The 13,253-nt window shown below is 36.6% G+C and overlaps 1 protein-coding gene across 1 annotated transcript; it reads left to right on the top strand.

Moving 5' to 3' along the window:
• The first annotated feature begins 6,859 nt into the window (after positions 1–6,859).
• On the top strand, positions 6,860–13,029 carry LOC126681272 (sulfite oxidase). Its single transcript, XM_050376782.2, has 12 exons — positions 6,860–7,046; positions 7,319–7,434; positions 7,525–7,587; positions 7,664–7,700; positions 7,947–8,028; positions 8,484–8,602; positions 8,714–8,809; positions 9,306–9,416; positions 9,654–9,755; positions 10,587–10,634; positions 11,220–11,435; positions 12,648–13,029. The coding sequence occupies exons 1-12, from the start codon at positions 6,972–6,974 to the stop codon at positions 12,762–12,764; spliced, it is 1,182 nt and encodes a 393-aa protein (XP_050232739.1). The 5' UTR covers positions 6,860–6,971; the 3' UTR covers positions 12,765–13,029.
• The last annotated feature ends 224 nt before the right edge of the window (positions 13,030–13,253 follow it).

The following is a 13,253-nucleotide window of genomic DNA, read 5'->3' as shown; positions in this document are numbered from 1 at the left end:
AATTCATAAGAGTTTTGAGTGAATATAAGTAATTAAGGTGTCTTTTACCTGACCTAGATCCATTAATATATAATAGATAGTCATTATGTTGTAGTATGAGTCTTGTTACTGATTTGAGTTCATCTTCTTGTTGAGATTAGGTAAAATCCATCCTTATCCCTGATTTCATGGGATAAGGGCGTTATCTGGTCTTCTGGTAACATTGCGTACTGAGTCAGTGACTTCGGACATGTGTCTCTGAGTCAGTGACTTCAGACATGTCTCTGAGTCAATGACCAACGCCACTTGTGTGGGTCTTGTGTACTATTCTGGTGGTGTATCCAACAGGTATGATTGTTCTTCTAGCTGTCTCTCTGATTTCATGGGATCACGGCGCTCTATTGACTTGTCTGGAGTCAATTCAGTTTTAGCTGTGTACTGGGTCAGGGACTTACTGAGGCTGGTCTTTGGGACTGAGCCTAACGTCTTTATCAAGTTTCTTGTGTGTTGTTCTGGTTCCATATCCATCATTAGTCCCTCCCGAGAAACATGTCTTCAAGTATTTATGCTTGTTTGTTTAGCTTCCAATTGGGCTTGGTTCTCGACCCACCTGCTTCTAAGAAGCTCGTTCTTGGGCCGAACTGTGATACTAATCTGCTCTGTTAGGCTTTAATTGCTTCTTTAGTTTTTGAATTTTCAAAATTTCGATTTTTGAAATTCCTTATACCTCTGCCAGGTCGCCACGTTTTGCGTAGGTAACCGCTTAACGGTTTTCTAGGTGCTTCCTCTTAAATGCTTTTTTTCTACTTTTTCCTCATTCAATTATTTCATCTTTGTTTCCTCTGATTTCATGATCTCGACTCATCTTGCTTCTTTCATTGCTTTAGGTGTTTTCTTTTATATTTGTGAGTCTGGTTTCTTGGATTTTAACTTCGTTGGGTCAGCGCGTTGCGGCCAAGGTTGCTGCGAATAAAGCGTGGTTGCCTTCTTCACCTCTGAGTCGTTGACTGTACTTGAGACAATCCTTCCTTTTACTGGTGTTACTTATGGGACTGGGTCCAGTGTGTTAGACAAGGAGCTGGGTGACGTGGACCCAGTCGAAGATTCACTTCCTGAAGGAGATGCTATTGGTCCAAAGAAGGGAGCAAACCTTCTAGAGGAAAAGGTGTAGGCCGTATGTAGGACATGTTGCTAGCTTTCTTTTACTTTGTTTTGGTGCTACCTTGTGAGGTAGTACTTCTTTTTTTGTACTTTTCTTTAGGGGGGTCTTTGTGGTAGACTCTCCCTTTTCGGAGAACAATTACGTGCTTTTTATGAATGCGTCTTGCTTTTTCTTTATTCGTAAAGAATCAAACTGTTGACTATGTCATGCGTCTGTGTCATAAGGCTGTGACTAGCTTTTTTTTGGAGGCATCGAAAAGTGATAAAGTTTGAAGATTCTCCTGATGAAGAGAAAATCAATGCATTTGGTGTTGTTAGTCCAAAGGAGGGAGCGACCCTGCCAGAGGAGAACTTCGTCTAGGCCCGTAGCCTTTTTACTTCGTGATTGTGTAGAGGATTCTCCGAGAGAGGAGTAATCATTTGTCCCCGACACTGTTAGTCCAAAGGTGGGAGCGACCCTTCCAGAGGATAGTGTGGTTAGACCGTGTGTTTCGTCTTTCATTTTTAGCTAGCTTTTGAATATTCTTCATGCTGCCTCGTGGGACAACACTTCTCTTGTTCTTTCATTTTGGGGCTCTTACGTTAATTAGAACCGGCCCCTTTATTTCATAACAATTTTCATGTTTCACGGATCCGTTAGTCTACATCCTTCCTCTGATTTTGTTGGCGATGCCATGGAGTCTTCTTGTGGAGATGGCGCAGAGAAGAGTCGCAGTCCTCCCGCCGAAGTCTTTTGAGATAGAATACACTACCCAAAGTAACAAGGTACTTTTACATTCTTTGGGACTATTGACTGCGTCCGCCGTACTTCGAGTAAAATGGTTCTTCTAGTGGTGCTGCCATTCTAGTAGAATAGTCCTTCATGTGGGATGGTTCTTTCAACGAGGTGATCCTTCAAGTGGAAATGTTCTTCTAGTAATATAGTGCTTCGAGTAGGACGATTCTTTCGATGGAGCAATCCTTCGGGTGGATGGTCTTTCTGGTGGAGTTGTCCTTCTATAAATTGTCCTTCAAGTGGGACGGTTCTTTCGATGGAGAAATCCTTCAATGAATCGGGTATTGTGGTACTTTAGTCGTCTGCCTTCGATGTGCTTTGGTTTCGATCTTTGTATGGTGCCTTTAATGGTCCTGCTTGGTTATCTGCCTCCTGTACACTTTGACTCTGAGGAAAGTCTTTTGCTTGAAACTGTCCCAAAACTTGGTTGGGCGAGTTGTGAATTTTTGATTTCTACTTCTATTGTTGCATGTTCGTTAGTACTCTTCTACATAAAGTTTCATTTTTAATTGAAAGGATAGTCTATGTACCTTCAACGTCTTTTACAACAATGATGTTGTTCTTTCTTTTGCGAGTGGAGATGAAGCCTTTTCTTCGTGTTCAGGGACTTTGTCAAACTACATCTGTGCCTGGGATTACTCGTCTGTTGGTTCTTTTCATAACATCTCTGCGCCTGGGATCTGCGTCTACGCCTAAGATCTGGAAATATGCTTGGGACTTTGTCAATCTACATCTGTGCCTGGGATTACTCTCCCGTTGGTTCTTTTCATAACATCTCTGCGTCTGGGATCTGCGTCTACGCCTAAGATTTGGATATATGCTTGGGACTTTGTCAATCTATATTTGTGCCCGGGATTAATTGTGTGTCGGTTCTTTTCGTAACATCTTTGCGTTTGAGCCTGGGATCTGCGTCTGCGCCTAGGATCTACGTCTATGCCTGGGACTTTGTCAATATACATATGTGCCTGGGATTAATCGTCTATCGGTTCTTTTCGTAACATCTTTGTGTCTGAGCCTGGGATCTACGTCTGCGCCTAGGATCTGCGTCTACTCTTGGGACTTCGTCAATCTACATATGTGTCTGGGAGTAATCGTATGTCGGTTCTTTTTGTGTCTGAGCCTGGGATCTGCGTCTGCGTCTAGGATCTACGTCTATGCCTGGGACTTTGTCAATATACATATGTGCCTGGGATTAATCGTCTGTCGGTTCTTTTCGTAACATCTTTGTGTCTGAGCCTGGGATCTACGTCTGCGCCTAGGATCTGCGTCTACTCTTGGGACTTCGTCAATCTACATATGTGTCTGGGAGTAATCGTATGTCGGTTCTTTTTGTGTCTGAGCCTGGGATCTGCGTCTGCGTCTAGGATCTACGTCTATGCCTGGGACTTTGTCAATATACATATGTGCCTGGGATTAATCGTCTGTCGGTTCTTTTCGTAACATCTTTGTGTCTGAGCCTGGGATCTACGTCTGCGCCTAGGATCTGCGTCTACTCTTGGGACTTCGTCAATCTACATATGTGTCTGGGATTAATCGTATGTCGGTTCTTTTTGTGTCTGAGCCTGGGATCTGCGTCTGCGCCTAGGATCTACGTCTATGCCTGGGACTTTGTCAATATACATATGTGCCTAGGATTAATCGTCTGTCGGTTCTTTTCGTAACATCTTTGTGTCTGAGCATGGGATCTACGTCTTCGCCTAGGATCTGCGTCTACGCTTGGGACTTCGTCAATATACATATGTGCCTGGGATTAATCGTCTGTTGGTTCTTTTCGTTGGTGCCCTTCTCTTTTTTTCTCACTAGTATAGTGGTTTTTCTACTGACTGGTACATTTGTTTCTTTTCCGAGTGTCACAGTAGTTTCTCTTATGACTGTCACAGTGGTTTCTCTTCCGGCTGTCACAGTAGTTTGTCTTTCACAGTGGTTTTTCTTCTGAAATTCCATTAAGCAGCATTTAAATCATTGCAAACTTCAGTAAAAATGATTCAACAAGTAAATTTTAACTCCAATACAATAAAGTAATGTTTTTTCTTTGATCCCGCTACATTCATTTTTATAATTTACTAGATCTATAATATCGATACGATTAAACATTATCTTACAAGCATCATAAGATAGCCACTTTGAATACTAGTGATATAAAAGGAAAAACTTATCTGTTCGTTTTTGTATGTTGCACTGGTGTCTGCGTCTGGTACACGGTAACTATTCCTTCTACGACACAGAGAGATGAAGATGTTCGGATCAAATAAACTTCCTTGATTTGGCAGCTTCATATATTACTTTTGATAGCCACTTATGCTCTAATTTGTTTATTTTCACTCGTCACTTCCAATCTTTTTTTTATGGTTGTCCATCACCGAGAACCAAAATTAAATTTATTCAAGAACGAATTATCGTTCCCACAGACGGCGCCAAATGATGGTTCCGGTGATGCTGGATCCGATCTTGATGTGGCCGGTATGAGTTTTATCTTCAATCTACACAGAAAAGATAGGTTAGAAGGATTCGAGCCGGTGTTGGCTCGAACACCCTCCGATGCCTAAGTTAGATAGACTAAATTCATAAGAGTTTTGAGTGAATATAAGTAATTAAGGTGTCTTTTACCTGACCTAGATCCATTAATATATAATAGATAGTCATTATGTTGTAGTATGAGTCTTGTTACTGATTTGAGTTCATCTTCTTGTTGAGATTAGGTAAAATCCATCCTTATCCCTGATTTCATGGGATAAGGGCGTTATCTGGTCTTCTGGTAACATTGCGTACTGAGTCAGTGACTTCGGACATGTGTCTCTGAGTCAGTGACTTCAGACATGTCTCTGAGTCAATGACCAACGCCACTTGTGTGGGTCTTGTGTACTATTCTGGTGGTGTATCCAACAGGTATGATTGTTCTTCTAGCTGTCTCTCTGATTTCATGGGATCACGGCGCTCTATTGACTTGTCTGGAGTCAATTCGGTTTTAGCTGTGTACTGGGTCAGGGACTTACTGAGGCTGGTCTTTGGGACTGAGCCTAACGTCTTTATCAAGTTTCTTGTGTGTTGTTCTGGTTCCATATCCATCATGACCTGTCTAGTAGCTAAGGGACCCAAATGAACAATAAACAATTTCAACACCTAATTTGTTTATTTATTCAGTTAGATTTATCTATGCATGTGGGGGATGATTAATTTCCCTTTAAAGAATGATATAAATCAGTGATTTGTGTACTCCACAACATTTGAAAACAATAAAAGTTCTAACGTCAAGGCGCAAGTGAGTTGGTAAAGCGCTCTTCTAATTTAAGTGAGGTTGCGATTTGAACCGTACACATGTATATAGTCTTTTAAAATACCTCCTGCAAAGGACCAACCAGGTTCGAATAGAGATTAGTCTGAATATAAAAGGTCTAAAAATGTCGTTTCATAGTTGGAAACCGGCCCCTCTCGTAAGGATTCTATTTGGACAATATTGAAAAATTTGTTTACAGATATCGTGTTTAGCGTAGCTGCCTGCAAGAGCATGAGTTTCACATGACTGTTTTGATATGCATTTTTGCTTGTAGCCACTGAAATTTATATGGTAACGGCCTCAAGATATTGTTATAAGTGCTTTCATTGTCTTTTTCCGGTTAAAATATAAATTGAAATAATCATACATATCATCAATCAAGCCTAAAAAACACCACAGCCTACCATATCTATTTAGCTTATAAAATAATATGTGGACGTTGTTCATATACTTCACAAATAATGGGGTTGTCATTGTCATTAAAGTTTGTGTCCGCCGTGGAATCCAGAGTCATTTCCCAAAATTCCAATTGATACCACGTGGTTGGAGAGTGAATTTGATGCAGTTTCATCTTAAAAGTTCTAGCTTAAATTGGATAAAATAATGACATAATGTTTTAAAAACACCTGAGATTTTAACTCCTTTTAATCCTAATTTGACATTAAAAACTGGTCAATTTTATTTTATTTAGTATTTTTTCATTTTAATTTTATCCTTAAGTATTAAATTGAATTTTTTATTAAAAAAAATTCAAACATATTCTTCAAAAAAGATCAATATAATACAAAAAAGTCGATTTAAAGATCTTTCTGAATTTTTATCAGAAAATGGCCAATTTTAATGTTAAGAGTGCAATCGAAACGAGAAAATACTAAATAGAATAAAATTGACCAGTTTTCAATGTCACAATAAGATTGAAAATGAACTAAAAAGTCAGGTGTTTTTTAGCCATTAGGCATGAAATAATTGAAATTCAAACTCGATTTAAATTTGATAAACATGTATTTTAAAAACTTCAAATTTAATAAAATATTTAAATTCGAACTCGTTCAAGGTTTAATCGAATTTTATTTTAAAAGTTCATAGCCGTAGTTAATAAACTAATTGAAGTTTAAATTTGATTCAACTCTATTATTTGTATAAATATTTGAATTAATTTTCAATTAAAAGTATAAGAAATAAAAAAATCAATTAATTTCGTAAATTAAAATATAGTATACAATTTAGATTTTTTTTTTTGCCATATATGATAATCAAGATTTAAACTATTAAGATGTTGTGGAAACTTGAAAATAAGACTTCCAACTCATGAGAAAGAGCTCTCATCATTAGGCCACACTATCTAATTTACAATTTGAGTTTAAATTCAAATGTATTGCTCCGATGCACATGTCGTCCGATCCGTTTACTCTACTTTAGTATGCGTTAGGGATTCAAGCGGAGCTCCTTCTTGTTGTGCTCGATCCCCATTATATCAGTTCAAACCGGATAATATATGTGTGAATCAACCGAACCTATTTTTTTATACCATTATATTATTAGTAAATCAACCGGATCATAGTAACATTTTTTTACCGGTTTTTGTTTTCTTGAACCAGCCGGACCTAATTCGGTTTAACGATCATGAACCACGCCCATCACCCTGTTCACTTCACGCCAAAAAAAAAAAAAAATAGCGTCAGTACCAAAGAGATCTAATTAGCTAGCTAATAGCTATTACCAACATCAAATTCTGAACAGGCTCTTCCCTCATTCATTAAGTTCATCGGTGCCGTCACAAAAATGCCCGGAATTAAAGGACCGTCCGATTACTCTCAGGAACCACTTCGCCATCCTTCTCTCAAAATCAATTCTAAGGTTTTTTTCTTCATCTAATTTTCAATCATTTAATGTCTGGTTTATGATTTCACTCGTTACTTGCTTGATTATTGTTTTTTATTGAGTTTTCGTCATTTTTAATCATTAATTGAGTTTTATGCCAATCTATGATTTCATTTCTTAAATTTTATTGTGTTTTATTAGAATTTCAGGGATTGGATATTATCAGCTTATGAAATGGCTTATAATTATACTTCAATCATATATTATTTACTGTCTCTGTATCATATTCTGTTTTATCTTTGCTTCAGCAACCTTTTAATGCTGAGCCACCTCGTTCTGTCTTGGCTGACTCTTATGTCACACCGGTGGAATTGTTCTACAAGAGAAATCATGGACCCATCCCTGTAGTTGATGACATAGAAAGGTTATAAGCTCGATTTTTTTCCGTTTCTTTTTTTATTACATCTTGAAATTGTTCATTGTTAACTGATGCAGCCGCCTATTCTTTAAGCAGATATTCGGTTTCCTTTTGCGGCCTGATTGAGAAACCCAAAGAACTATTCATGAAAGATATACGGTGAGTTATGGGTGTCTTTTGCGTATGTTATAACCGTATTTGGATAAGGAATTTATGTTGCTATGATAATTGGCAGGAAGCTTCCAAAATACAATGTTGCTGCCACCTTGCAGGTTTGTTCCAGGGTGCTTATACATTTAATTAGATGCATGGAGTTTGTTTGGTTCGATCTCAAATGAAGTGAGAGGGTCGAGTGGCTGTCTCCTGCACTACACGGCTTTTTCGTGTCGCCATATATAGCTGGATCCAGATTTTCTAATAAAGGAATGACTGCCTCTAGCTTGTGTGGTGTAACAGAGACATTCAGCTTTGTTAGCTAAATAGCAATAACACTCTCTGTGTGCTTTTGTGAACTGCAGTGTGCTGGTAACAGAAGGACTGCTATGAGTGATGTCCAAAAAGTAAGGGGCGTTGGCTGGGATATTTCTGCTCTAGGGAATGGTTTGCTTCTATCGTTTTTGGTTCCTTGATTAACTTTGATTTCTTCTGATGCACGGGACATGCGAAATCCAACTTTTTTAAAATTATCTTCTGGCACGCTGAGAAAAACTGATTACCTTGTGGAATTGTTTCAAATTTTCTGTAAATAGTTTGAGTACTGTGATCACAACACTTTACATTGTTGCACATGCTAATCTAAAATAAAAGAAAAGGAAAAAGAGAACTTTTGTAGTGGGGTTTTGTGTGTGAGGAGAGTTAGCATAACCTTACTAACCCCTAATCAATTGCAATATGGTTTATTGCTGAAACATGTATTTTAATTTTTGGAGCAAAATTAGACAAGTGGGGGAGAGCAAATAGCCACCATCTTGTGTTCTACCATAACTTTTTATCCAATTTAGCTTTCTTAGCTCAGCTATGTGATATTGTCCGTCTAATTCTCAAATTGTGATCAGCTGTATGGGGCGGTGCAAAGTTAGCGGATGTGCTTGAGCTTGTTGGCATATCCAAGTTTTCAAGTACAACAAAATCAGGAGGAAAACATGTAGAATTTGTAAGCATTGATAAGTGTAAGGTATTTAACCAGGTGTAATGAGCACCTTTCAAGACATTTCCATCTGTTTGAAAATCTTTGTGGTTTAACAAAGGGTCTTACACAATGTTCCATTCTTGTATCAAACTATAGGAGGAAAATGGAGGCCCTTATAAGGCATCAATTCCGCTTAGTCAGGCCACCAATCCTGAGGCTGATGTTTTAATTGCTTATGAGATGAATGGGGAGGTAAGCAGAGTAGCCTTAATTGCACTACATGTTGCTCGGATTTAATTATTTTGATATATTCAATATGTATTGCAGTCATTATGGGTGGTGTTTCTATTGGTATAAACAACTCTACTAGCAAATTGGTAGGGTTAAATAATACTAGTTTCATTCTATTAACAACAATATTGAAGCAACTATTTATTCATAATTGTCTGTTGCTTGTCCTTAATACGGTTTAGTACTAATTACCTAAGTTAGTTATGCTTTTTCCAATGCGTTTCTGCTGCTACAGTTTGGAAACTGCTTTTTGAGCACTTTGCAGTTACTTTGTGTAGATAGTTTCTTCCATTCTCTGGTAAAAGGAGCTTTTAAATTTTCACCTGGTTTGTGTATGATTTGGATTATTAGAAATAATCTACTTTCATGTTCCTGATCTTTTATTTTTGCTTAGACTTTTCCTGGAAAATAATTTTTTAATGCTGTTTTAACTCACTATCTTGTAATCATGCCGAAGCCTCTTAACAGGGATCATGGTTATCCATTACGAGGGATTGTTCCAGGTGTTATAGGTGCACGTTCTGTCAAATGGTTGGAGTCCATTAACATAATTGCTGAAGAATGTCAGGTAGGGAAATTTATCCTACTTTCTGATTAGGCCTTATTTCCACAGCTTTGATGGCTTTAGGTCACATAGTGCGTATATTATATGATCCTAGACCTGGAGACTTATCCAATAAAAGTGACTTATTCTGTAAACAAGAACAAAGCTATGCGTCTTTAATAAAAATCACTTCCTTTTTCCTCCTATCCTCACACAGCCCTTCTTAGTATACTATGGCTACACTTATTTTTCCATCTTCAGGGCTTCTTTATGCAAAAGGACTACAAAATGTTTCCCCCATCAGTGAATTGGGACAACATTGATTGGTCTACTAGGAGGCCACAAATGGATTTTCCTGTCCAGGTATGTACTTGGTAACGGTGCAAAGATCTTAATTTATATTTTTAGATAAAATAAGATGATTTTTTCTTCTAAATTGTATGAAATGCTATGTACAGTATAAGTTATTGTCTTAACAGTATCATTAATTTAAAATATTTGAAAAGGAATGAATGAAATGAATTAACCTCTCTAATCATTAATTGCTTTCACTATAAGCTAAAGCCACTCTTTTGGAACCCAGTAAAAAAAGCTCATAAGCTATAATTGCAGGGGCAAACCTTAAATTTCAAAGACCTCGGTATCAATGGATTCAATTACCCTGCTAATAGCCTTGTTCCTGCCACCCAAAGCATAATTTTATTCACATGAATCCTCCATGTCTTTCGACATATCCAACTTGCTCTAGTTTAGCCAAATCGTTTCCTGATTGGCTTTGCAATGCTGGAAAAGATTATAAACTAATTTCTTTTTATTGCACATATCATATATAAAGAAATATATGCTTTGCTGGTCATCAGTTTTATTCTTCTGAGTCTTTTATGAATTTTTGATTCTTAAAGATGTATTTGTAATATAGAAGAATCTATCAGGGACATAATATATCCAACTTGAATAACTTTATGAATTATTTTATGAAACCAATTGGATATGAATAATGCAATAGATTATAACTAACCCCAAGTCCCCAAGAACCGAGGGAAAGTGGATGACTGTTATCTGCTTGTACTTTTCTTTTTGTAAAGCAGAATAATGGATTGCTTTAACTAATTGAATCATAATCTCTCATTTTCCACTTTTGCTATTATCAAAAAAAAAAATATTGACTCACGCACGTGGATTGTTAATTAACAGTGTGCAATTTGTTCATTAGAAGATGTCACTGCAGTAAAGCCTGGAAAGGTAAGTTCTATCTTCTATTCGAAATCCTTCTCATTTTCTGTTGGACTTTTTGACATGTTATTTAGTTTCAATTATGACTTGCACTTATATGTAATTGAAACAATAGTTTCTCCTTTTTTTTTACATTACAGTAATGTAAAGCTGCTTGAATGATTAAATGGTTGTTACCTGTGCAATAGCCAATAATCATGGATTTGTGCACTACTTTTCCATTCAGTTCCAAAATTCTTATCTGATTTGGGTACTATATACAAATGAAGACCTGAAGCATTATTCTTCTAGTTCAACATTAGATTGATCCCTTAAATTTCATGTGTTTCCACTGTTCCATTCACAATCTTGTGCCTCCCATTCCTTTGTTTTCTTCTTATTTATCAAATCGTAAATATGTCTGGTTTATTCCTTGAAGATATATTGTCTTGATATGTTTTCACTTTGTCATTCTAGATTGTTTCTCTTAACAAACCTAGTTCATATTTTTCACGGATAGCTCTTTTGAGCTGAGAGGTGCACAGATGGTCCTAATCCAGATTGTGTTTTTTTATTGGTGTGGCCTTGATCTTCCTTTCTCAATTCATATTGCAGGTTAAGGTGAGTGGATATGCAGCATCAGGAGGAGGCCGCGGTATAGAGAGAGTAGATGTGTCTGTTGATGGTGGCAAAAGTTGGGTGGAAGCTTCTAGGCACCAGAAGCCTGGTGTCCCTTACATCTCAGATGAGACGAAGAGTGACAAATGGGCATGGGTATTGTTTGAGGTCACAGTTGACGTGTCTCATAGCACAGAGATAGTTGCAAAAGCAGTACGTATTTGTCTATAACTATCCCTTCATTGCTCACTTTTTCACTCTTAGAACCTTGAAGACATCCTTGACATTCAACGCATGGTTGAACTTTACATATTTATGCACATAAATTAGGAATAATTACTATTATCTCCTTTAAGTTATGTAAAAATTATTGTTTTCCATGCATTTTTAAAATTATTATTTCCTCCTCGACATTTAGGTATTTCTTTTTTCTTAGTTAGTCATTGACTTAGGTATCATATAACTTAAATGCAGGGGAAAAATAGTGATTTTCTAAAATAAAGGGGAAAATAAATATTTTGACACAGCTTAGGGATGATAGTAATTATCCCTATAAATTATGTGAATTTAAAGGTATCAATAACATATGTAGGTAGGTTCTATGAACACTGATTATTCGAGGCCTAGTAAGTGTCACAATGTCTTATGCTCCTCTATGCTACATAGAAACTTGTTGATTATAACATTTCGACTTTTTGGTTTCTGTTTCCAGAAACATTTCTGAAATTTTATTTTTGTAAGAAGTATCGTTTCGCCGTTTCCCGATTCAATGATTTTGTTTCCATGCAACGTAACACTGATTATTCGAGGCCTGGTAAGTGTCACAATGTCTGATGCTCTTCTCTATCTTGCATAGAAACTTGTCGATTATTACATTTCGACTTCTTGGTTTCTGTTTCCACAAACATTTCTGAAATTTTACTTCTGTAAAAAGTATCATTTCTCCCGATTCAATGATTTTTTGTGTCCATGCAACATAACGCTGATTATTCCAGGCCTAGTAAGTGTCACAATGTCTTGTGCTCTAGCCTCTTCTCTATGTTGCATAATAACTTGTCGATTGTTACATTTCGACTTTTTGCTCTCTGTTTCCAGAAACATTTCTAAATTTCTGAAATTTATAATTTATTTTTGTAAAAAGAATCATTTTGCTGTTTCCCGATTCAACGATTTCATTTCTGTGCAACATAGGCTCTTCTCTATAATAGTGTAAGGCCAGAGCTGAAAAGTAGTTTGAAGCTAAAAACTTTAACATGAGCGTAGTTAGATGAATAATCCTTGCAGTTTTCAGAATTTCTGGTGTATTTGATTCTTAGCTCTAAAATTGACAAGTAAAAATGACGGAAAGTGGGAACTTTAATTGCGTATTCATCATTTTATCTAGAAGTTTGCAATGCATGATTTTCCTTTTCTCTTCATGCACAGGTGGATTCGGCAGCTAATGTCCAACCTGAATCTGTGCAAGAAATATGGAACCTGCGAGGGATACTGAACACTTCATGGCATCGAGTTCAAGTCCGAGTTGGACACTCAAATATGTGACCTGTTACTGGGTTTTGTTTTCCATGTCCGCATCTTAATGCTTTGTTGGTGTTGTTTACTGAGTTGGTTTTTAGTTTGTTTTTTTAAGTCTTTTTGAAACAATACCGAGTTGCTTAAGCTTTCCATTTTGCATATGTAAATCCATGTTATCATCATTTAGCATAAAAAGAGATAGCTTGAAGGCTTTTCTACGTATCGGATACAGAATAGTTACGTAAATGTACTCTCACGTTTAAATGAACATGAGAGGTTATCATTTAATCTACGTCCTTTATAGTAAATAATGTAAGTTGTTTTGATGTTTTTTGTTTAAATTTTGCCTTTTTTATGAATTTCATTAGAATGTAGATTAAATAAGTATGAAGAATCATGTTGAATGGTGCAATAATTTATTAAAATCTAACTGACCGATAAATTAAAACTAAAAAAAAAAACAAGAGTTGGCTTTTTTGAAAATTTAATATTTACTTTTCATTTTAGTGATTATTC

The sequence above is a fragment of the Mercurialis annua genome, linkage group LG5 (genome assembly GCF_937616625.2).
Source record: "Mercurialis annua linkage group LG5, ddMerAnnu1.2, whole genome shotgun sequence".
Classification (NCBI taxonomy): domain Eukaryota; kingdom Viridiplantae; phylum Streptophyta; class Magnoliopsida; order Malpighiales; family Euphorbiaceae; genus Mercurialis; species Mercurialis annua.
This window is presented reverse-complemented; position numbering and strand designations above follow the sequence as displayed.